Below are 26058 nucleotides of genomic sequence, written 5' to 3' on the forward strand. Positions count from 1 at the left end.
ACGCTATGGATAGCACACAGCTTAGATTTCACTATTTAGTGTAACAAAGATTATAAGCCAGACTTTATTTTATTGCTACATTTTCCCCACACCCAATATGGGTACATTTGCTTCCGCCTACCTTTTCTATAATACTGGCATGGTTTAGAGTTGTTAAAAAAAAAAAAAGCCAATCTGGATTCATCCTCTCTTTACAAAAGTGTTGATTTATTTATACTGCACTTGATTCAGCCCCTCCAAATACACAGCTTCCAACAGGCAGAGTTAGAGAAGCAGGCGCCACACTGTACCCGTTTAACTATAACTGAAATCTGCTGATACTTCAAACCAGCTACACTAAAGCCATCTCTAGGGGCATCTAGACGGAGTCTTAATCCTGATGGTAATATCTGGTTGTTCTAGAGTCTAATAGGATATCTAGGTTATGCCTTTGGCCAGCCAAGTGGGAAGAGTATGTAAAGCCCACATCTAACTACAGCAGGTCTTCAAGCTTATTATCCTGTCACAGTTTATAAAGATGAGGAACTAATCATTTGGGAGCTGTGCAGTCAAAATGTCCAGAAAACAAATATACTATTACAGTGTGTAAAATCAAGTCAACCATCTTGTGGATCCTTGGCTGTCTCTGGTTATGACCTCAAACACTTAAAAAGGAAACCTCAAGTATGCTGGGAGATAATGAACAGAATGCTTGGGTACCTTGGTTCCTGACTATCAAGTAACAGGGCTCACCTCCATGTTACTTCTTGCAATAAGCATACAGGGTAACTCCTTAGAGACTGCTCATTATAGATGCTGAGCTCCCAAGAGGTCAGGGGGTGGGTAGGCTCAGGACTATCCAGGGCTGAGCAAACTCTGTAAACCAACCTTACAGCTCTAAATCTTATCCTGGTTCTAAGAACATTTCAGTTCTGCTCCAAGTCCGCTTTGTTCCAATTCAGCGATGACAGACATATATTTGAACTCATTTGGTCTGAAGTTAAAGGTCTCCACTAACCCGTAGGTCTCTTTTCGATCGGTGGCATAGAAGAGCTGAACTTGGTTGGCAATGCACTGTGCCTCAGCAACATTCTGAAAGGTAAAAAGAACAGTCAGGTCCTTTCCAGCACAGGGCCATGAAGCTCTGTGTCTAAGTCCTATGGCAGTTGGGGGCCCTCAACCAGGAGTCACTGCTTGCAGAAACCTTCCCTGACATCCCAAGTCTTGGTGAGGTGCCCCTTTTCTGTGTATTCAAATTACCCTACACGTCCCTCTAACATAGTATGTATCATACTGTATTGTATCTGTCCTTTTTTTTCCTCTTTTTCTTTTTTGTCTGTCTTGCTTTGTGTGTATTTCTCAAAGTATGTGCTTCTTTTACATCCTGCACCCAGTGAAATCTGGTGAATGTTTGCTAATAAATTAATGCATATGTTAAAAATTTCCCTCTTCATTCAGTTCTTTAGTAACTGTTAAGTTTATCTCAAGGGGGAAAAAATAGCAATAGTTACTCATCTCTAAGAACCAGTTTGTGAGTTACTACTAAGTTCTTGACTAACCAGACATACTCTTGAATGAAACCTGTTCCTCATACCACCTCAGTCAAAAAAGTAGTGCCAAAGCCAGCTATAGTTTTACAATTTGTCCATAAAGTCTATGACACAATGTTTTTTTCTTTTTTCTTTTTTTTTGGCTGTGCTGCGTGGCTTGTGGGATCTTAGTTCCCTGACCAGGGACTGAACCCAGGCCCTCGGCAGTGAAAGTGCGGAGTCCTAACAACTGGACCGCCAGGGGATTCCCTGTGACACTCTTTCTTCTCTGTGATGGAGCCTCGTTTCTCTTTCCTTGAGTGTTGGCTATACATAGTGACTTGCTTCTAACAAATGGACTAAAGTGGCATGATGAAAAATGACTTCTGCTATTCAGTCACAGAAGACATTGCAGCTTCTGTCTTTCTGTCTCTCTTGAATCACTTGCTTTGGGGAAAGTCAGTTGCCATATCATGAGGACATTCAAGTAGCCTACGGAGAAGCCAGTGTGGCAAGGAAATGAGGCCTCCTGCCAACAGCCATGCAAGTGGGGTCAGAGGTGGATCGTCAAGCCCAATCGGCCTTCAAATGACTGTCGTCCTTGCCAACATCTTGACAGCAACTTCATGAGAGACTCTGAGCCAGAAACACCCAGCCATGTTGCTCCTGAACTCCTGACACACAGAAACTGTGAGGCGATAGATATTTGTTATTTTAAGCCACTAAGTTTTGGAGTAGTAATTTGTTATGCAGTCATTTCTAACTAATCCACCCGCAAAGCCTCAGGGAAAAGAAGGGGCCACCTTCTCTAAAGCTCAGTAGCAGGGAAATGGTGACCAGACCACTCTGTGTAACAGAAGTGGGAGCAGGACACAGGCTACACTCTTGAAACCTTACAAGAGAGTTACTTCAAAAACTCTTACTTTTGCTTCCTATACATTCTCTAGTGCTAGCTGATCAGAGGCACTTATTCACAATTACAATGTTCACACAGCCAAAACCCAACCCCAAGCGATAATGGAAAATTCCTACTAAAACTGTCAAAAGTGTGCTATGTCTAGCTACAGTGATGAAAATAGGTTTATAAATACCACAGCCTGCTTCACCTCCATTCCCTCCTATGGGCCTTGCAGGTCATTTCTCATAAGCAGGCACTGATCTCTGAGACTGGATCTTCAATCAAAAGCCATTTTCCAAAATGCTGGCTATTTCAAATTAATAGAATTTTAGAGCTGGAAGGGGCCTTAGAGATCACCCAGTCCTCATTTAATGGACCAGGAGACCAAAGCAGATGAGGGTCAGGGATAGACCCAAGGTCATATGGCTGACAAGTGGCAGAGCAAGGACCAGACCTCTGGACTCCCAGGCTGATACTCCCTCCACTTCACCCTGATAGCATTTCTGGTGGGGCAAATAGTTAAGACTGATCAAGGTCGATAACTCTACTCCATCATTTTTACCTTTCTTATATTCAAACATGCCTCAAGGACAAACCATCTCTAAAGCAAGTGCATAATCTGAGGCAGGTACCACCACTCTCTGAGGCCCTGAACTGTAGGGCCTGTGAGTCAACTTTTATTTGAGGCTTAGGATGGTGGAGGTAAGGGTAATTTCAGTTGTGTACATTCTAGAACAGTGCTGCTCAAACTGCAGAGTCCTAGGTGGAGGTGCCTCTGGTCCCTTCACCTCCCTTTCAGCTGTTATATCCTGGGGTTTTACATAGTAAGATTCTGTGTGGATAAAGGGCTCTGACCACTAGTTTGAAGACCACTAGAATGGTGGATAGAGAGTTAAGATATGGAGATATGTGCAAATGTCTCTCATGGAGGATTATGGAAAGCTCCCCTGCACCCCAACCCCTGCCCACTTATTCACCCCCTGCCTTTTATTCTCTCAACATGAAACAGTAGTCTCTTCCCTTTCCAAGACCCAAGAAGATAAACATATTAATTCCCTATGTTGCTCAACAAGGAGGTTTATTAACAAACCTGATTCCTCCCTCTCTTTCAATCTTAATAGCTACAATCAAATTACCAAGTCTTGCCCATTTTATTCCCTATATATTTCTGGAGTCATTCTCTCTCCTCCATCCCTACTACCACTGCTCTAGTTTAGGTCTTTACTACTTTTTTCCCAGACTATTGCAACTACATTTTAAATGATCACACTGACCAGGCTAGAACTAAAAAATATTTAGGAAGCAAATACTTAAGGTTAATGGTCCTAAAATCCAACTCTTTATGGGTCACCCCCCATTCAAAACCCTTTAATGATCCTTTTGTGCCTGCAGGATAAAGCTGATCCTTTAAACACAACCCACCAAACCTCCTTTTTTAATATACCAGTGATAGCAAACTGTTTGTAATACCCCAAGTCATTTTATGCCTCCTAGCATTTATGTATTCTATTTCCACCACCTGGAACATTCCCCTCCCCCTCCCCACTTTACCCTGCTAAACTCCTGCTAATCTTTGAGGTGCAGCTCAGGTGTCATCTCTAGGAATGCTTCTTCCTCCTTCTGGGCCAGGAACGCTCCCCCTGCCCCCTCCCCCAAAGCTGTGCATGTCTCTATCCTAGCACTTACTACATTCCAATGAAATCATCTGTTGACACACATGTGGACCCAAATAAGGCTTTCTAATACTATACTAAATTTTCATCATTAAAGTTAATCAGTTCAGAAGAAACCTCTAGTTTCCAGGTATTTCTATTCATTTGCTTTACTGTATTTGGAAACACTATGCCTAAAGTGCAAACTCATGCGTGAGTGTGCAGGGGATCATATATTTATATTACATTTCTAGGTTTCCCATCTCTGAATCATGTATCTCTACACTAAATTCTAACATGTCTAATTCTGCACTACATTAGAAACTCATAGTCAAGTTGACTTATACAAGGCAAATGTATGTTGTCTGGTATGATGTTAAATGTTATAAGGCTAGGAAGTAAATTTTAATAATTATGGGTCTGAGACCACTAGGGTGAGGTGGTATAAATGCTAAAACAGAAAGGGTCTCCTCTGACCTCTAGAGTCCACTTCTAATACAGTTAGATATTATGCTTTGCTGAAGATCAGAAAATGCAGTACAATCTCTATGTCACTCACTCCTCTGGTCAAATTTTAAACCTTATCATTATTGATAACCATATCCCCTCCAAATCTCAATTTGAAACATCCGCACTTTGTCTCCTATTTCCTATATTTAACATTCACTCCCAAATTAAAAAATCCTTTAACTCAAGTAGGACTCGCAGTTCTGTCTCTAACCTTTCTGTTTCCACTTCCCTCTTTATCCAACTTGCACTCCATTGTCAATAATTACAATCATTCCTTTGCATTCGCTTTTAACTTCCTGGTCCCTATCTTACTTCATTACATCACTTGGCTAAACCATAACCCTAGTTAAATCCAACTCTCGGTCCTCCCTCTCTGTGCTTGTACCCGCACACCCATTCTCCCTTCCATTTTCCTAGATCACATGTCAACACTTTCTGGAAAGGGCGACTGTTAATATTTTAGGGTCTATGGCCCTATAGTCTCTGTTGCAGCTACTCAACTCTCTGTTGTAGACGTAAAGCAGCCATAGATAACATGTAAATGATAAGCATGGCTGTGTTCCAATATCTATAGACACTGAAATTTGAATTTCATATACTTTTCACAGGCCATGAAATATTATTCTTTTTTAGTTTTTTTGTTTGTTTGTTTCCTCAACTACGTAAAGATGTAGAACACATTCTCAGCTCATGGGCCTGTCCTAGACAACAATTTCACACTTTCTCTTTTCCACTCAAAAGTCCAACACCTATTCTTCCATCCTCACTCTCAGCTGACGATCTTTCTTTTCACTTAGCAATCTGAAGAGAACTTCTTACAAGCTACCATCACCTCTATTCATTTAACTGTATTTGTGTCATTATATCCTGGCTTCTCTCCTGTTGTTAAGTTTCTGGCAAAGATCAACCCCTCATTCCCAAGACTCACCCCACTCAAAAACACCACTTCAACAACTCTCCAGCCTCCTTCTCATGCATTATCAATATTTCCCTCTCTACTGACTCTTTCCATCAGCATATACATATAATGTTATTTCTCTCATTTAGAACAAAACCAAAAAAACATTCTCATCCCCACTTCTTACACCCCATTCTCTCCTTCCCTTCTGAAAAACATCCCTTGAAAGATGTGTTTATGCTTACTCTTTCTCTTCCCATTCTTTCTTAAATGTACTCCAATCATGCTTCTGTCCTACCACTCCTTTGAAACTGCCCTTATAAAGGTCCCCAATGACTTCCATGTTGTGAAATCTAGTAAATTCTCAGTCCTCATCTCATTTGCCCTACCAGCAAGTGAGATTTGGCTAGTTGAGCACCCTTGTTCCTTGAAACATTCTATCTTAGCTTCCAGGGGATTCTACCATCTTAATTTTCCTCCTATCTCACTGACTCTTCCTTTTCAATCTTCTTTGCTGATGCTTCCTCATCACTCCAGGGCTCAGTTCTTAGACCGCTTCTCTTTTCTACCTTCATTAACTTCCCTGGTGATTTCATTCAGTCTCATGGCTTTAAATAACAACCTGTATGCTGACTACTCTCATTTTTATCTCTCTAGCTTGGACCTCTCCCCTGAACTCCAAGCTCATATATCTAACTGCCTACTACTTGGATATCTAATAGGCATCTCAGATTTAATGTGTTGAAAATTGAGCTCCTGATCTTCCTCCCAAACCTCTTCCGCCTGCAATCTTGTCTGTCTCAGTTAATGGCAAGTCCATTCTTCTTGGTAGGATTTTGGGTGACTTCCAGTTGGGTGTGATGGGTAGAAGGAAGAATGGGAGAAATGGGACTGAACAGTTATAGGAATAACAGACAAGGAAGTAGAGTCTCAATTATGTCCTAGACTTGGGGCTTACTGCTACTATGAGATACTAGCTGAGTAGCATAACTTTTCCCTTTCTTGTATGCAGCTGATTAAGAGACAGAGAAAAATAAGTGGGTGTTGTAATAAAGAACCTCAGGAGGAAGAGGCACTAAAGTGCCCACTATCTTGAGGACAACCTGAAGTTAAACCCTACCAGATAAATGAGACTGAAATGAGCAAGGACTAGACGAACAGGCTGAACAGTAATCATAAAACTGCTCCTGGCCCTGGATATGTAAAGAACAAACACAAAAGACATCATTACCTATGGGCATATGGTCAGTGCTCTATCCCAGGAAATGGGAAAAGGAGGAAGGAAATTCACTATGTATGATGAATGCTGTACATGTGAACAGTGTGGAGGAAGATAAAAGATTAAGAACTATTCTAGACTTTGAACTCTTCCCTACATTTAAGAAGCCATTTACTTGTCCATAGTCTCTTGCCTGAAACCCCTAGGGCCAGATGTGTCCTGGAGTCAGAATTACTGGATTTTAGAAAGGTAACAAGTGCAGATACCATATAACTGTATCTGAATACCTTCAGGGTCACCAGGTAAATCCAAAAAGGTAAAAGTGGATTCTTACCAGAAATGTGGAATCCATTTCTGCTGTCATCAGCACTATGCCCTTTTCTTCCTTAAGTTCAGGGTAGTGATATAAAATCAGCTGGCTGGCTGCAGCTTCCCCTCGGGTCTGTAAGGAGGAACACTTAATCAAGGCTCAGTAAGGTGCCACCACAACAAAACTGCGACTTCACAGCAATAAAGAGTCTGGAGGGAATTCTGGCTCTTAACAGCCCCTTGGGTGGCTGGTGAGTCGGAGGACTGGCACGTGGCGGTGGCCAGGTCTGCCAAGGCACATCGAAACTGACAGCTTGCACAGTGTTATTTGTGTCTTCAATTGAAAAAGGTTTGGCTTTTCTCCCGGAAAGTGTTTACAGTAGGCAGTGAATCCTTCATCATGGCCATATATTTAAAAACAAAACGGCACAAGCAGCTACCAGATCAAGTCTTAAATAAAGCAATATGCCTGTGTAATTGCCGCTTTTATGGACTAGTGCATTTCACAGTTGAAATCTACTCCCCTTGGCTGGCTCTGAGGACTGAGCTCTTTTAAGCTGTAGCAAACAGCTGGAGAGTCTGCACATGGGCCAGATTTGTAATGTGCAGTTTTTGTTTTGTTTTTTTTTTGCGCGGTACGCGGGCCTCTCACTGTTGTGGCCTCTCCCGTTGCGGAGCACAGGCTCCGGATGCGCAGGCTCAGTGGCCATGGCTCACGGGCCCAGCCGCTCCACAGCATGTGGGATCCTCCCGGACCAGGGCACGAACCCGTGTCCCCTGCATCAGCAGGTGGACTCTCAACCACTGCGTCACCAGGGAAGCCCTGTAATGTGCAGTTTTAAAATATAATCTGGGTGGGAGGAAGTGGGGAAAGAAGAATGGGAACATCATAATTTCATGAAGAATGGACAGGGCAGTGGTGACTAGACCTCACTCCAGACTAGGAACAGAGGCTAGGTTCAAAGCCTAAGCCCTCATATAGTATAGAAGGAAACAACTATACATTCAAAAGATCTCTGGGTTTCATCTTTAAAATTTCAGCAAAAGTCCTTTTAATCATCAATACCTAATTATTGCTAGGGTACTCTTAATAATAGTTCAGCCTCAGTTCTCTCGAACATACTTCAAATACACATCATTTTGGTCATAATTATGTTTCTGGATCTTTTTCCTATACTTGTATATGAGCTTCACAAAGCTAGTCCTAGCATAGTTTCCAACACAACAGCATAATGGTTAAGTTCATAGACTTTGGAGTCAATAACCTGGAGTCAAGCAAACCCAGCTCTACCACTTATTAGCACTGCGAACTAACTTCTCTGAGCCCACTATTTTTTTTCTTTCCTACTATTTTTTTTAAAAAACAAACACAATATAATTTTTGGATACAATCACAAGGGCTACAGTCATGAGCAAATTCTCAATCTGTTTTGTGCTCCCTTTACCCCAACTTCAAAGCCATTATAATACATTCTTGTTTTTACTAGATTCAGCCTCCAAATATAGAATGTCAATACTGGTGATGATCTCATTTAAAATACTTTTATTTTAAAAGCTTCAAATGCTTTGGATCAAACTTCTTAATCTAATACTTGGGAGTAAAACAAAGAAAAAGGAAGGAGGGAAGCAAACAAAACGCCATCTGTGAAATGAAAACTATGCATCTAGCACCTTAGAAAGTGCTGAATTGGTTAATAAAATACATGTAAGACAAAGAGTCTACCTTAAGTTTATAAAGATAACCATCATCACCCACCCATGTTGTTAAGTGAGGTACATGCAGTAAATGTTATAGATGTATGGGGAAGAGAGGAGAGAGCCAGAAATAGTCAGAGAAGGTGTTTTGGGATCTTTTCAATTTCTAGGTAGTGAGTGGGGCCTAAAAAGCTAGCCCAGCAAAGTACGACAATTCATCAGTGCTACAGCAAATCCTGCTGGTAGTTAGTACATATTCTGTGTCCTCAAGCCTCAGCAAGGGCTCATAATAACACAAAGGGGTAGGCCTCCTTCATCTAGGGGCTGAGCACAGGCCACCTACCTGAATATTTATAAGTGCAGTGAAGTGGAGTTCAGTACCTGTCCAATGCCCGACAAAAAACTCATAACCTTCCCTTCTTGGCAGTGCACACAGAAACTGTGGGAAACAAATACATGAGGAGACAGATGAATAAATAAAATCATTTGCTCTATGTCCAACCACCTGTGTCATTCACTCCATTTCTTCAAAGTTTGGTTTTTAAAACGTTTTTTAAATCATGAAATTCATGTGATAATGTAACAAACACTCATACACTACCCAACCCACCTAAGAAAGAAACCATTAGAGATCCAAATGAAGCTCTCTCTGTAAACCCATTCTAATTCCATTCTAGTATAACAGGTAAACAGCATTTGGTGTCTGTCATTCCCTTTCAGGTTTTTATACTTTTAATGTATAGGTATACATCCATAAACAAGAAATAGTACTGTTTGTATGTTTAAAAACTTAAATCGTATCAAACTATATGTATACTTTTTTTAACATCTTTATTGGAGTATAATTGCTTTACAATGGTTATATGTATACTTTTGCAACTCACTTTTTTTACTTCACATCATACTTCTGAGATTTACTCATGTTGATAAGTATAACTTCTAATTCATTATTTTCACTGTTATAGGGAATTTGACTACAGAAATTTACCACAATTTTATCTATCCTTCTTTTGATGAACTTTTGGGCCTTTTTCAATTTCTAAACTTTCTAATGCTGCTGCATTAATTTTTGTCACAATTATTGTACTCACTTCATATTCTACTATCTGAGGCTGATACTGAAGCATGTCTCTAAACACCAAGAAATAATTAGTTTTATGCTCAAGATGAGTTGTGGAGGAGTGGTGCAGAGAATGGTGCCAGAACAAAACAAAGTATAATCAGTCCAATATGCATTAGTCATGGAATTGTCTCCTTACTGCTAACCACTAAGGTTCTGTTTTATTATTATTACATGAGATAACCTCAGTGCCTAAAGGGTAAACATTTTTTTTAAAGCTTTACTGAGGTATACTTGAAGTATAAGTTGCATATATTTAAAGCGTACAATTAGAATAGTTGTGACATATGTATACAGTGAAACCATTACCACAACCAACACAATGAACATATCTATCATCTCTAAAAATTCCTTTGTAATTCATGTCTCCCTCTCTCCAACTGTTCCTAAGCAGCCACTGACTTGGTTTCTGTCACTACTGGTCAGTCTTCATTTTCTAGAATTTCATATAAATGAAACCACAGAATCTATACTTCTTTTTGGTTTGGCTTCTTTCACTCAGCACAATTGTTTTGTGATCTATCCATGTTGGTGCATATATCAATGGTTCATTCCTTCTTATTGCTGAATCTTACTCCATTATATATGTACTGTATATGATGTATATGTACACACACACACAATTTCTTTATTCTTTCACCTGAGACAGAGTTGGGTATCTTCAGTATTTGGTTATTACAAATAAACCTGCTATGAACACTTGTGTACAAGTCATTGAATGGACATATGCTTTCAGTTCCCTTGGGAAAATATCTAGGAGTAGAATGGCTGGGTCTTAAGGCAGGTATATGCTTAACTTTTAAAGAAACTGCCAGACTGTTTTCTAAAGTGGTTGTACCATTTTACATTATTACCAGCAATATATTAGAGTTCCAGCTGTCCCATATCCTCACCAACACTTGGGATGGTCAATCTTTTTAATTTTAGTCATCTTAGTGGTATCTCACTGTGGTTTTAATTTGCATTTCCATTATGACAAATGATGTTGAACATCTTATAACTTCCATTGCACTTCATTGGTGAATTGTCTGACTCTTTTGCTCATTTTTAAATTGGGTTGCTTGTCCTCTTATAAAGTTGTAAGAGTTTTTAGTATATTCTATATACAAGTCACTTGTCAATGTATGTTTGCAACTATTTTCTCCTAGTCCGTGGCTTACCTTTTCATTTTCACAACGTCTTTCGAAAAGTAGAAATTTTTAATTTTTTTTATTGTGGTAAAATAGACATAACAGTTAGCATTTTAACCATTTAAAGTGCACAATTCAGTGGCATTAAGTACATTCACAATGTTGTGAAACCTTCACCACCATCCATCTCCAGAACTTTTTTCATCTTCCCAAACTGAAACTCCATACCCGTTAAACAATAACTCCCCACCCTGCTTTCCGCTCATCTCCTGGCAACCACTGTCCTTCTTTCTGTATATGAATCTATTCTAGGTACCTCATATAAGTGGAATCATACAGTATTTGTCCTTTTGTGACTGGCTTATTTCACTTAGCATAATGTCTTTAAGGTTCATGAATGTTGTAGCATGTGTCAGAATTTCCTTCCTTTATAAGGCTGAATAATGTTCTACTGCATGTATATATCACATTTTATTTAACCATTCATCTATCAGTGGACACTTGTGTTGCTTCTACCTTTTGGCTACTGTGACAATGCTGTTATGAACATGGGTATACAAAGAGAAAATTTTAATTTTGACAAAATCTCATTTATTGATTTTTTCTTTTATGGTTTTGTGCTTTTTGTGATGTATCGGTACTTAAATCTCTGCCAAGCCCAGGTCACTAAGATTCAATCTTTTTTTTTTCTAGATTTTTTTTTGTGTGTGTGTGGTACACGGGCCTCTCACTGTTGTGGCCTCTCCCATTGCAGAGCACAGGCTCCGGACGCGCAAGCTCAGCGGCCATGGCTCACGAGCCCAGCCGCTCCGCGGCATGTGGGATCTTCCCGGACCGGGGCACGAACCCGTGTCCCCTATATCGGCAGGCGGACTCTCAACCACTGTGCCACCAGGGAAGCCCTTTTTCTAGATCTTGAGTTAATTTTTGGATACTGTGTGAGGTAAGAGTAGAGGTTCATTTTTTTGCATATGGATACTCAAATTGTTTTGCACAATTTGTTGGACATGTGTTGAAAAGATTATCCTTTCTCTATTTAATTACCTTGGCACCTTTGCTGAAAAACAACTGACCATGCATACATTAGTTTACTTCTGAATTCTCTATTCTGTTCCATTGATCTATTTGTCTGTCTTTATGCTGTTACCACATTGTCTTCACTACTGTAGCTTTATAAAAACATAGTCTTGAAATCAGGTAATGTAAGTTCTCTAAATTTGTTCTTCTTTTTCAAAATTTTTTTGTTATTCTAGGTCCTTTGGATATCCAAATAAGTTTTTAAAACTGGCTTGTCAATTTAAAAAAAAAGAAAAAAAAAGCCTATTAGGATTTTGATTGGGATTATATTTTATCTAGAGATCACTTTGGAGAGAAATGACAACAATATTGAGTCATCCAACACAGTATATCTCTCCATTTACTTAGATGTTTTTCATTTTCTCTCAGCAATGTTTAGAAGCATTTTCTGAGAATCTTAGAAATCAGTATAGACACCAAGTCAGCTGATCCATCTCACCTATTCCCTTTCTCTTAGGTCTTCTGGCAGCTCAATACCCCAGCAACAATTTCATAATTCCTTTTAGGTATATATAATCAAAATAGCATGGCCAAAACTGAAAAGAAACTGCCAATAAAAGAGAAACTTAAAGGAGGCTGAAAAGATTAAGGTCTCAGGTGTTGCTTCCAACATTCACTTATATTAATAAATTAAGATCCACATCAGAAAGGGCTGAGATGTTTCAGAGAGCTAAACAGCCACAGGCTTATTGGGCCAAACCCACATGATTTCATAAGGCTAAAAATGTTACTTATCAGTACAATCAACATGTGAGCGTCTTTGTTAAATAACTATAACATGTGAGATGGTATGGAGCATGAAGAGATTGGTTAGGAAACATCCTTGTCTGGCAGCACTGATAAGCAATCCTCATATGGTCACTGGACACTTACTGTTGGACAGGACTGAGCTCGGTTCCAGATCAGATCAAACTTCTCTTTCTGTAGGTTAGAAAAGAATAAAATTCAAAAACAAGAAAACATAAAAGGCCACAATCACATTTAAATTCACCAAGACTGAACTCTAGAACTAAAATACAACTAAAACAATCCCAAGTTCCATCATTTACAAATCCCTCTTACAACAAAGAGGAAAAAGCAGAGGTATGCTTTCCTGTTCAATATCAGAATTATGTGTGAAGAGTGCATACTGCAAATGCTCTAACTCTTCAGGGGACTCTGCCCAGTGTCAGAGACAACAGGTCACTGACTTTGTCCAGGGAGAGCTAAGAAAGCCTGTTCAAACAATGAGTCAGCATTGGAGACCTAAAATATCATGAAAAGTGCTGAGCCTTCTGAATGTTGGACTCATGAAAGGAAAGGGTATATATGTAAAAGATCTTTTTATTTTCTTAAAAGAAAATAAAAGATAGCAATACTCTCACAACAACCAAAAGGCCTGGCTTTATTTTTCCATCTGCAAGTTTTCCTCCTTAAACTTACACATGTAAGCTCAGTATATATTTGGGTGCTTGATATAAACTTAACCTAAAGCTACTTCCTCTTCAGAGAAGAACAATTAAAGAACTAGCTGATAACCCAGTACATTAAATGCTTTCTTCTGGTAGAAGGCAGCAGGACATAAACCAGAAGAAGTCGGCAGCATTCCTTCCCAGTCACAGATCTTAATGGTCAAGCAGTGGCCCGTTACTATCTCCAAGAAAGCAATTTTGAGAAAGCCAAAAAAAAAAAAAAGCCTCTTGCTAAGGGGAAATGCCAGAAAAAGACTAGGAGGAAGCTCCAAGTCAGCTCAGGTATAGGTCACTCATAGACAGGAAGGGAAGAAAGCTAGGCCAGTGGCCCTGTCCTAAATTCCAACAGCTTGGCTGGAAAACACCAAAAAGAAATAAAAGACACTTGGAAATTGCTCAGCAACATAAACTTACACCATGCTCCCTTGTCAGAGACTTGACTCAAAGAGACATTTCTAAACCAGAAAGATGAAAAACAGAAGCCATAAATATACCATATGGAGCTCCCAATCTTTGGTGCTCAGGGCATAATAAAACCCCTCAGAGCTATAAATGTAAGTTCTCAAGAGGCAATAAACATAGGAAAAGTAAAAGCAACTGCCTGCTAAGGTTAGAGCCCTGACCTTCATGTTATAACACTTTCATTTTCCTCTCCAAACTACTTACAGGAATAACTGCGTAGACTGTATCTTTTGCTGCAAAATACTGCTGCCAAATCTGTACAAAAAAGAGAGAGTGTCTGTGACACATCAGTAACCTTTTCAACCTGTACCAAGAAGTGGTGACAGCTTTCATTGCTCGGAGTAATATGCTATTTGATAACAGGGAGGAAAACCCAACGTAATACTTTTATTACTAGTACATGATTACAAAAAAGATTTAATACCACCTACTCTTCTAGATGATTAATCTGTAACTCTTAATAACAAATTCCTATCAGAGAAACAGATTCTGAGACCTTGTTAATCACTTCTCCCAAGGTGTGCCTTGTGTGTAATAGACAAGCTTTTTTTTTTTTTTATCGTATCTTCTCTCTTCTCTCCCAAAACCCGCACTGTCCGGCCAACTGTGGGCCCTCTCGGAGAGCCAGGATCAGTCATTCGGAACCAGGGTCTGAAGTCAGGCAGATCTGGATGCAAATCCCAGCTCTTATCATTTGCTGGCTATGCTACTTTGGGAAAACTACTGGAAATCACTGAACTATATCAATATACTCCTCAATAAAATAGTAATATTAACCTTAGAGGATTACTGTGAAGACTACTGAAATAATGTTTGTGCTTAGCACAACAGAATTACAATGCAAACCAAAGCCAAGGTGCTCCGAGGGCAAAAAAGAGGCACTTAATCCAAGTTAGGGAACAAGTGGCAGAGGAAGCGACACTTGAGCTGTATCCTGAAGAATGATCAGGAGTTAGCCAGGTGAACAGGGAGTCTGGGAAGATAAACAGGTAGGAGAGAAGATAAGAGACACATTCTAAGCAGAGAATGACAAGCAGTAGCAAAGGCACAGAGGTTGGGGAAGGCATCATAGCCAAGGTGACACCTGAGGGAGCTGGTATTGAAGACTGGGTCACCTTCCTTTAGAGCTGCTCTGCTTTGTCAACATTCCCATGAAAATGGGAGGGGAGGGGGGTAACTGAAGATACTAATCAAAGTGTGGTCTCACCAACACAAAGCACAGAAGGACTATTACCTCCTAGGACCTCACTCTATCAATGCAGTAAGGTTGCTTTTCATTTTTTCCCTTTTTTTTTTTTGCATGTCAAAGCACTGTCTCCTCATTTTAAGGACAGCATATCCTGCTTATTTTTATTTAATTTATATTAGAAGATAGTTTATGAATCCACACTGAATTTATGAGACTGACAGATGTTCCCTAACATAGTTGACCTTGGTTACTCAAAATTATATTAATGAACACAAATTCGTATCTAAAAATGTAGGTCTAAATGATATTTGTCATATGATGATCAGGCCTCCTGGGCCTGGTTTCTCTCTCCCCTAAAGGACATGCCTGGTGTCCACTTTCTATTGGCAGTTCTTCCCAAAGGCAGTTTCAGGTCTCCTGGAGAGTTTGCATTAAGCCTCTATTAACAGAAGTTAGAACTCTGTGCTGTTCTCTTTTTGTTTCTGTGTCTGTCTTTCCACTAGGCTGAAACACTTTGAGAGCTGGGGATTCTCTCATTTATTTCTGTGCCTGGTACAGAGGCTGACATTTAATAACTGTCTGCTGAAATCAATGACACAGCGCTCAAGGACACCCACAGCAATTGGCACAGCTTCCCGTAAGGGAATATGATGTAGAGTCAAACAGACAAGGGTTTGAGTCCTAGCTCTGCCACTAAGTTGCTTCATGTCTTTAAGTTACAGTTTCCTCAGCTGTAAATTGGGAATAATAGCACCTACTTTATAAGGGTTATGAGAATACAATGAAACACTGTATATAAAGCACTAAGTACAGTACCTGACACGTAGTATACTGTTTTTATTATTATTTTGATTCTCTCAATAGACCTAAAATATAATTCATGGAACTATAAGGAATGCCAATAAATAGCTTATTATATTCTAATTAGAGAGGAAAGAATCAGATGTGAAAATGTAAATAGCATTTACAAATGCTAATTCAAGCAATATGGAATGCTTGGTATATGGAATGGCCAAACAAGTGGAATAGATCACACATGGTTTGAAGGAAGGTGTCCAGGAAGCTTCCTGCAGAAGGTCCTAAAATAATGGAGGACTCTGAATGTCAAGCAAAGGAATATGGGAAGTCACTGAATATTTGAGAGCAGGTTACTAACATAATATTTATTTATTTAAAAACACAAATATAGCACTTATTCTGTGCCAGGCACTGTTCCAAGTACTTTATAAATATTAACTCATTTAATTCCCCAAATAACTCCATGAGGTAAGTACTATTATTATGTCCACTTTACAGATAGGGAATCTGAGGCCCCCAAAAGTTAACTAACTTATCAAAGTCATTCCGCTAGTAAGTGGCAGAGCTAGGACTTAAAACTGGCAGCTTGGTCCTAGAGTCTGTGTTCTTAACCAATACACTATGTGAAGTAGAACTTTAGGAGGATTGAACTGGTGAGGATATGATAGGGGAGAGGGGGTGGGAAAAGTAGAGCAGGGAAACCTATGTAGAAAGGTAGTCATCCAGGCATAGAGTAGTGACGGTTTTAAATAAGATGTGGACAACAGGAATGAAAAGGAAAGGGGAAATGTGAGTTGATTAGATATATAGGAGTGAGATCAAGTTTTTGTATGCACTATTTTTCATGTAATTCATCATTTTTGCTTTCAGTGATTGCCTTTCATTTTGGCTAGAAAGAGGTGTCAGGAAATGTATGCTCCTTTCTACTTTCAGATTTGGTTCACAGAGCACACATTTTCATAAAGTATGCCAATTCATTTTCATTCATTACCTGTTTTATTTCTTCTGCAGTTTTGTCTTTCACCATCTCAATGTTAAAGATTGAACTGAGAGTCTGAAAGAGAAAATAAAAGGCAATTAACACCCACAATTAAAAAAATAAAACAGTTTATCCGTAAGCCTTGTGGGAAGCAACATGGGAGGACAGTAAAGCAGATCTTCAATAAGTGGAGAATGAGTATAAGAAAACCCACATGCTCAGAAAAGGGAGCCCCCAGGGCAGGTTTCACAGTTCTATTTTCAGGGAATATCTACTGGGCTCCTAAGAGGAGAAAGTTTGGTTGTTACCTTTAACTGCTATTCTGCCAGAAGTGGCTCCTTATTTGCAAGTTAAATGACAGAGTAAACATGTTTTTATTTGATTTTTTAAAACTACTTCCTGGGACTTCCCTGGCGGTCCAGTAGTTATGACTCCACATTTCCACCGCAGGGGGCACGGGTTCAATCCCTGGTTGGAGAACTAAGATCCCGCATGCTGCGCAGCGTGGCCAAAAAAAAAATCTACTTCCTATAGAAAGTAGGAAGTAGTACACTACATTTCCTTCACATTTCCTCTAGCACCCCCAGGACCCACACTATACTAGGAGTCATATCAAGGTCATAACAAAAATTCGTAGAAATATCTCTCATCTCCACAGTTAGAAAATCACAAAATCACTGAACCACAGTAAATATGTTCAAAATTGCAGCCTCTTGTTATAGATGTTCCATATGAATTCACGCTTGGATATTTAATTAGAAACCTACCTTGTCCTTGGTGAATCCTCTGCTCATACGCTGTTTCCCCAATGTGTCTGTCTGAAATATACAATGGAACAGGATATTAAACTATACTTTACTCTTAAGAAGACCACCCTCCCTAGGTGAGGTGCCCAATAACTCATTTAGTAATGTTGCACCTCAGAACTCACTTCTCTCCACTCTATACAGTAACTGTACACACTGTTCTAAGAGTTACTGTTTGTGAGACAACTTTTCTTTGACTGATTCTGAGATACAGAGATGAGAAAGGAGTTCTTTGTTAGTAAACACCATCTACTGGTACTGAGAGTCCATTCTATCCCTGCCACCATGGATGAGGGAATCCTTCCCAGAACAAGCCTACTTGGGTTTCCTGTGCTCTGCTTCCCAGTGAGCCACAGAGGAGGTAAGAATGGAATGATGTATTTTCCAAGCTGCTTCTTATCTGTGACAGCACTTCTGAAGTCAGGCAACCTCAGCAGACTATTGAGTCTTTTCTAGTATTCCATCTTAGTATTCCCTCCCTCAAATTAGACTCCCCCTCAAAAAAGGCCAGGAACAACTGAAAGTGATTATTTTCTCTCCTAGCCCACTCTCAGATAAAGGCCATGGCCAGGAAATACAATTTTGAGTTGTTTCTGACAGTAGGGATGTGTTGTTCTGAGTTTTCCATTCAATTTCTGTGCCTTTCAGAGAGGAGTGCAATCCACACCTGGGATTCTGAACCTGAAACATACTTTCTGCATTAAACCCTGTTTTTCATTACTCTGTGATTTAATGAATCCAAACCTTTCATAAACGATGTCCGTAGAACCAGTACCCACAAATTAGACAAAAGCATGCTGTAGAAAAACCTACTGGATACACCCTATGTGCCCAAAGTCTCAAGAGCAATTAATGAAACATTTAAAGCATGCCTACTACTGATGCTTTGGAAACCTATGGGGACCTGTTTTTTTGTTATCACAATAATTGACTGGATGGTTTCACCTGCATTTATGGGAGAGGCAGCGGTGGTAAATGAGCTGCAATTTTGCAGATGAGTTCTACATAATGAATTTTCCCTCATCCCACACAACTTTCCAATTCTAGCCAGACCTTCTCTCCTTCCTCCCTCCCTCCTTCCTTTCCTTTCTCTTTCTTTCTCCTTTTTAAAACAGTTTTATTCAATACTGAATTTTTCAGAAATGCAACTACTATGTAACTTAAGAGAAGACTGTACATTGTGGAATCTCATGAGGGTCACTGATAACAACACTGCTTATGGTTTGGGAGTTTTTATAATTACCAACATCCCGTACCAGTTTGCATTTGTTGCTTACGTATTTATGGTGATTTCATAGAGGTGAAAGAACCTGATGACTGTACTAGGTCTCACAGCATAGTCGTGCCCAAGAACTTACATGCTGAAATCTGTATTTATAAAGCAAAAAAGATAAAAAATAAAAAAATAAAAATAAAAAAAAATAAAAAATACTTCCCTTTATTACAGTTAAGGCATTATATTTATTTTTTCCCCCTGAAATTATGTGTGTAGGTGGGTTATATTGTCTACATTTCATTTCAGGGTAGAATTAGAGAGAATTAAATATAATTTATTATAAAAAGGGGATGTTGGGTATCACACGGTAGGGAACCAATGACTCAAAGTAAAGAAAAGGCTTTAGAAATGTAGCCATTAGCTATTAGCCTTCCTCTAGCTAGGTAAGAAAGACAGTAAGTGAATATTTACCTGAGTTGCCATAATTTAAATTAAATCTTTACTTATTCTGCTCTTGTCATCGTAAAGCTGAATTTCTAAGTCTTGTTTCAAAAAGGGGCAAAAAGCTTTCCCAGATAATATTGAAAGTTTATAATATAGTAATATTTCCCATAACTATTTATTTGTAATCTTGACACTATAAATGTTTGCTAAAGGAAATTACATTTGATAAAATATTTGTAGTAGAAAGTTATTTGTTCATATAAAATTGTAAACTACGTTTATCACAAGTTGAATTTGCTCCCCAACCTTGTAATGACTAACCCATTAACTATTCTTATTCTAATGAACTCAACCAGTTATTAAAAGACTGAGTGGATTCTCTTAAAATTTAGGATACCCAAGGCAAAAAAAGTTATTTTCCAAGTAAAATAAACATCTCTCCTTTTACAATGTAGAACCCCAATTTTCCACTGTAACTACCTTATTTCAGGCCCATGCAGCCCACACCTGGATATATTCTCCCTGGCTTTGGCCTCTCCCACTCCAATTTGTTCTGTGCACCACCTTAGATTAGTATTTTTCAAATCATAGGTTGTGAAATCAATTTAGTGGACTGTGGCCAAAGTTTTTAAAAGATGAAAATAATAATAAGAGTGCATTGCATGTATCAATAGTAAAAGTAAGCATTTGTTTCAGTTATAATTATATACATATATGTGTAATGAATTGCAAAGTAAAATATATTTCTTACCATGGGTCATGGTCAAAAAGTTTGAGAAGCACTGCATTAGATTAATCTCCCTATACAATTGTCCCCTGGTATCAGTCAGGGATTGGTTCCAGGACCCCTGAAGACACCAGAATCTGTAGGTGCTCAAGTCTCTTGTATAAAATGGTGTAGTATTTGCATATAACCTACGCACATCTTCCCATACACTTTACATCATCTCTAGACTACTTATAATACCCAATACAATGTAAATTCTATGTAAATAGCTGTAAATACAATAAATGCTATGTAAATAGCTACCTGTAAGTGGAAAACTCAAGTGTTGCTTTTTGGAACTTTCTACAGTTTTTTTTTCCCCTGAATACTTTCTATCAGCTGTTGGCTGGATCCACAGATGCAAAATCTGTGGATGAAGAACCTGCAGGTAGGGAGGGCTGACTATACACAGCTTTCAACATGCTTTTCCCCAGTAAGAGCTAACATGTATTAAGCTCTTTTTTCCTCCCTGATCCCTACATGTGTGCCCTTCCTTGACCACTCGACTATACCCCCTGGGAGAAGAGATTACCCTTTTCATCCCCTTATATCTCCACCATGACTACAGTACCTTGCCAGAAAGAGCAGAATACCATTTATGGATGGAGCTGATCCCCTCAATGAGCCCACTCCCAGGATAAGGGTCAGGGGTGGGGATGTAGAGCACTGGTGAGCCAACAACACCCAAAGGGCTAAGTCTTACCTTCTGTTCCACACATTTGATAAAGTCACCTTGCTTGGAGTGCCCCACTGGCTGCTTCCGAAACTCACTGCACTTCTCCAGTCGGGACTCAAAAGCAGTTGGGTCAGACCTGATCAAAGGTAAACCAAAGGATAAACCACCTGGGCCTTTCTTTTTTTAAATAAATTTATTTATTTAATTTATTTTTGGCTGCGTTGGGTCTTCGTTGCTGCACGCGGGCTTGTCTCTAGTTGTGGAGGCAGGGTCTACTCTTCCTTGTGGTGCGCAGGCTTCTCATTGCGGTGGCTTCTCTTGCTGCAGAGCATGGGCTCTAGGCACACGGGCTTCAGTAGTTTTGGCACGCGGGCTCAGTAGTTGCGGCTCATGGGCTCTAGAGTGCAGGCTCAGCAGTTGTGGCGCACGGGCTTAGCTGCTTCGCAGCATGTGGGATCTTCCTGGACCAGGGCTTGAACCCATGTCCCCTGCACTGGCAGGCGGATTCTTAACCACTGTGCCGCCAGGGAAGCCCGCCTCTCTGGATTTTGAAATAACAAAGCACCATGTTCCACTTTCACAGAGAGAGGACAGTCAAAGGCTGAAGGATTTGTCTTAATTTAGTTAGGCCTGAGCACAGGCCTACAAATCAAGAAAGTGGAAAAAGAAATCCACTTATTCAACTGTTATTAATCCTCAAGGGGCCTGTGTAACATTTTTCTCCTGCAGGATATTCCCTAGGGTGACACAGGGCTTGCTCCCTCAGGTACTTACACTCTGGGTATTTGGAATTTAAATCCTTAAGATGGGAAAGGTACTTTGTGGTCATCTTGCTGGGTTAGATGCAAGAATCCTCAGGCAGGAATCCCAGGTGTCAAGCTTTTACTGGAACACATCTAATTCTTAGACATCTCCCTTCCCTCCCCGACTAGGGCAAATCTCTATTTATTCAGATCCCGGCAATTCAGAGGCTTCAGGCAGCCTATTTTGCAGATTTAGCACCTGAGTTCTCCCTGACCCTCTCTCCAAAGAACCTGCTCCAGTTGATGGAACATCAGAATTTGTCCTTTATGTCAAAATGGGGCTGGTCTTCAGGCGTGAAGTCCAGGTTGGGGCTGCCATCTGTTAAGAGTGCTTCAGGCTGTGTAGCTGACAATATTTGGCTGTGTACACTTTGGTGAAGATGTCATCCAGGGGCTCCAGCTCCCGGGCCATGAGAACTGTAGTGTCATGGGTGACGTCTGCAGGCTCCAAGGGCATCCTGGTCACCCCTCTGGTCCTTCTTGGTCAAGGCAACGGAGGGCGCTCCTCCTCCATGTAACTCCTTTCTGGAGGTGATGTCGAACACCACTGCCTTCACTGCCATGTACTTGGATAGATTTTCCTCCCTTCCGGAGGCCAGCTCCTCCTCGATGAAGAGCTGCACCAAGGGCCTCACCTGGTAGGGTGTGGCACCTGCCTGGCCAGGGCTGCAAGTACCAGGGCCTAGGTCAGTGTTGCCAGTGAGCAGATGGAGATGGTGAGGGGTGGCCCAGGCAGTGGAGCCCTGTGTACTCTCACCCTGGACATCTTTTATTATTAAAACATTCAGAGTCTAAGTCGAGCTCTCTGTATCTTTCACTCCCCCAGGAACAAGAGAAAATGTCTAGTTCTTTTTATGAGTACCTGAAAATTGCTCTTATGTCACCTCCTGTTTCTCTTCTCTAGGTTGAATTTCTTCAGTTTTTTTAGCCTCTCTTCATATACATGATTTGTAAATCATTCCTTACCGTGGACCTGCTCTCTGGGAATGTTCGTTTATGCACACTCTAGATACAGTGGGCCTAAAGCTCTCACCAGTGTAGAGTGTGATGCAAAAACCCAGGTACTGGACTGGAGTGGGGTCAGCAGGGCACACAGCCTTGTCTTGCTGTTGGCTCACACTGAACGGGGGTTATAAGTACTCCAAGAGCCCAGGTTTTAGTGAGTATGCTACAGCACTAACCAATCAGGGCTATAATTCCTTTTAAAATATCTCACGATAGCCTACCTGTTAGTCTTGGGCCTCACAGCGAAGCTCTGTCTTGCCTCTTTCCTTGACTTGGCCCAGGTTCTACTGATCCTTTTTTGGCCCTGCTTTCACTGCTTACCTCCCTTTTCCTCTACTTCATGTTCTTTTCCCTTTTGTAGCCACAGTTTTCCCTCCCATCTCACTCAACTTCTTCTAGGACTTATTCCTTCCTCTCTCCCTTTCACTCATTCAACAAACTTGACTTGTTGTCTCTCGCCTGTTGGTTAACTTGCTGGGCTTCAGAGATACAGAAATAAATAAGAAAGAGTCCCTACCTCAAGGAGCTTACCATCTAGTAGGACAGAAAGACATGTAAATAAGTACATGAGAGTGCTACAGGTATTATGATGAAAATTTGCTCAGATATTCCCAAATGGCTGAGGTGGTTTCAGGCTCTGTTGCTCCCCTTACCTGGAACACCTGCCCCCAACATCAGTCCTTTATTCCTTTGCGCTGGGCCATGGAGCTAAAAGGAAGTTTTGGTATTAGATAAAGCTAGGGAGACTGGCAGGTACTAGAGCACAAGGGCCTTGCATGGAACACTAAGGATATGGAGTGGCCTTGGAAAGCCACTCTTTAGGAGATAGCAGTAGTATGTGTAAATACTGACACAGGAATGATCTAGTGGGGAAGGAAAGTAAAACCAGTCATTCATTTGTTCATGAATAAGAATGAACAGGAGCTGTGAAGTATTCAGAATATTAGTAGACCACTCTTCTGAGATGCTTGTCTGTGAAAGGTATCAGTGAGAAAAGGCTGAAGGGGAATGTAGGTCAAGAAAAGGTTTTTAAGATGACAAATACTTGAGTATATCTGAATGCTATTGAAGGAGAGCAAAAATCCTCATTCATTTACTCTGTCATTCTTTCAAAGAAAGATCATTATACTAGCAGTGACATGGACTGGGGGTAGATGGGTCTAAGACCAGAAGTGAGGAAGACTAGTTAGAGCAGGGGTCCCCAACCCCTGGGCCACGGACCGGTACCAGTCCGTGGCCTGTTAGGAACTGGGCCACACAGCAGGAGGTAAGCAGCTGGCAAGCAAGGAAAGTTTCATCTGTATTTACAGCCACTCTCCATCCCTCACATTACTGCCGGAGTTCCGCCTCCTGTCAGATCAGCGGCAGCATTAGTCTCATAGGAGCGCGAACCCTAATGTGAACTGCGCAGGTGAGGGATCTAGGTTGTGCGCTCCTTATGAGAATCTAATGCCTCATGATCTGAGGTGGAGCTGAGGCGCTGATGCTAGCGCTGGGGAGTGGCTGCAAATACAGAGTATCATTAGCAGAGAGGTTTGACTGCACAGAGACCATAATAAATCAATTGCTTGCAGACTCCTGTCAAAACCCTATCAGTAGGGACCTCCCTGGTGGTCCAGTGGTTAAGACTCCACGCTCCCAATGCAGGGGGCACAGGTTCAATCCCTGGTTGGGGAACTAAGGTCCCACATGCTGCACAGTGTGACCAAATAAATAAATAAATAAATGTCTTGGGGCTTCCCTGGTGGCGCAGTGGTTGAGAGTCCGCCTGCCGATGCAGGGGACACGGGTTCGTGCCCCGGTCCGGGAAGATCCCACATGCTGCAGAGCGGCTAGGCCCGTTAGCCATGGCCGCTAAGCCTGCGCGTCCGGAGCCTGTGCTCCGCAACGGGAGAGGCCACAACAGTGAGAGGCCCGCGTACCGCAAACAAAACAAAACAAAACAAAACAAATAAACAAACAAAAACCCTCTCAGTGAATGGCAAGTGAAAACAAGCTCAGGGCTCCCACTGGTTCTGCATTATGGTGAACTGTATAATTATTTCACTATATATTACAATGTAATAATAATAGAAATAAAGTGCACATTAAATGTAATGTACTTGAATCATCCCAAAACCATAACGCGCCTCACCCCCCACCGCAGTCTGTGGAAAAACTGTCTTCCACAAAACCGGCCCCTGGTGCCAAAATGGTTGGGGACCGCTGAGTTAGAGGATGACTGCAATATTCTGGGTGAAGATGATAGAGTAAATTAAGGCTGTGGAAGTAGAGATGAGCTAGAACTCAAAGAAGTTACAGTATCAGTCTTAGGTTTCCTTTCCTAAGACAACTGTCTGCCCACCCTGCCAGATTCTCTCCCAAGTCCCTTCAATTTTCACTTTTGATCTCTTTCAGCTCTTCCCAGTTCAACTCTTTGGACCCTCCAAGGCCCCCTTATACCCACCTCAACCTCCTCTAATCTCCAGGTCCTTCTCTCTGGAAGGTGAAGGGTAGTGTTAGGAACCCCGGATTCTAAGTCAGAGAAATCCCAACCAGCTGTGTGACCTTTGGCAGGCCTCTTGCTCTCTCTGACCCTCAGTTTTCTCATCTTAATGAGAGAGTTCAACTGAGAGCCAACTGTAACACTATTAATCTTTGATGCCCTGCCCCCACCCAATCTCCTTTCCTTACAGTCAGGGTCCTCAGCTAGAAGCCTGGGAACCCGAGTCCTAGGACAGGGCTCAGCTGACTCAAATAGGTGACCTTGAGCAAGTCAAGTCCCTTCTCTGGAAGGCTCCATTTTCCCATTTCGATAATGAGTACAGGTCTCTCGGAGTTGCCTGCCTCCTAAGGGCTGTCGTAAGAGTCGACCTCAGCGTTTTGAGAACTAAAGCAGACAGAAAGATAACTGGGGCTTCGCAGAGACTCCCGGCTCTCACACTAGCTGTGTGATCTTAGCCAAGTGACCGAACCTCTCTGAGCCTAGATAACCATCTGTAGAGTGGGGACAGTGCCAGTGATCCTCTGGCAGGGCTGCTGGAAGGGCTGAGAGCGCCAGATACAGATACACCAGGAGCGCGGGCCGAGCGCCGCCCCTCCTCCCCGCCCGCCGCCGGCCGGGCCCGCACCTGCGCAGCTGCTGGATCTTGTCGCGGTAGCGGTAGTAGAAGGGGTTGGCCTCAATCTCTTTCCCGACCCCGCTGCCTTCGGCGCCCCCCGCGGGCCGGCCCGAGCCGCGGCGCACCGGGAACACGCGCAGCTGCGCGGGTGACACGAGCCCCAGGCCCAGGGCGCGGCTGCGCACCGCGCACAGGCCGCGGTAGAGGCCGGCCACCTGCAGGACGGCCGGGCCCGCGCCACTCGCTGCCGCCACCACGGCAGCCATGGCCGCCCCCGCTTCCTCCTCCTCCTCCTCCTCCCCGGGCACGTCGGCCTCGGCCCGCGGCCCGCGCGCCCGCTCCATCG

General features: G+C 41.6%; 1 protein-coding gene across 2 annotated transcripts; it reads right to left on the minus strand.

Moving 5' to 3' along the window:
* Positions 1-894: 894 nt before the first annotated feature.
* Positions 895-26056, minus strand: ATPAF1 (ATP synthase mitochondrial F1 complex assembly factor 1; the record flags this gene model as incomplete). Of its 2 annotated transcripts, none has more annotated exons than XM_079697874.1 (9): positions 895-1071; positions 7020-7127; positions 9033-9128; positions 12890-12937; positions 14134-14184; positions 16908-16970; positions 17663-17707; positions 20831-20939; positions 25722-26056. In XM_079697874.1, the coding sequence occupies 9 exons, from the start codon at positions 26054-26056 to the stop codon at positions 895-897; spliced, it is 1032 nt and encodes a 343-aa protein (XP_079554000.1). The 2 variants fall into 2 exon arrangements, with proteins under 2 accessions (XP_079554000.1, XP_079553999.1); XM_079697873.1 differs by having other exon boundaries at positions 17663-17713.
* Between the last annotated feature and the right edge of the window lie 2 nt (positions 26057-26058).

The sequence above is a fragment of the Hyperoodon ampullatus genome, assembly GCF_949752795.1.
Source record: "Hyperoodon ampullatus genome assembly, chromosome: 2".
NCBI classification, from domain to species: Eukaryota; Metazoa; Chordata; class Mammalia; order Artiodactyla; family Ziphiidae; genus Hyperoodon; species Hyperoodon ampullatus.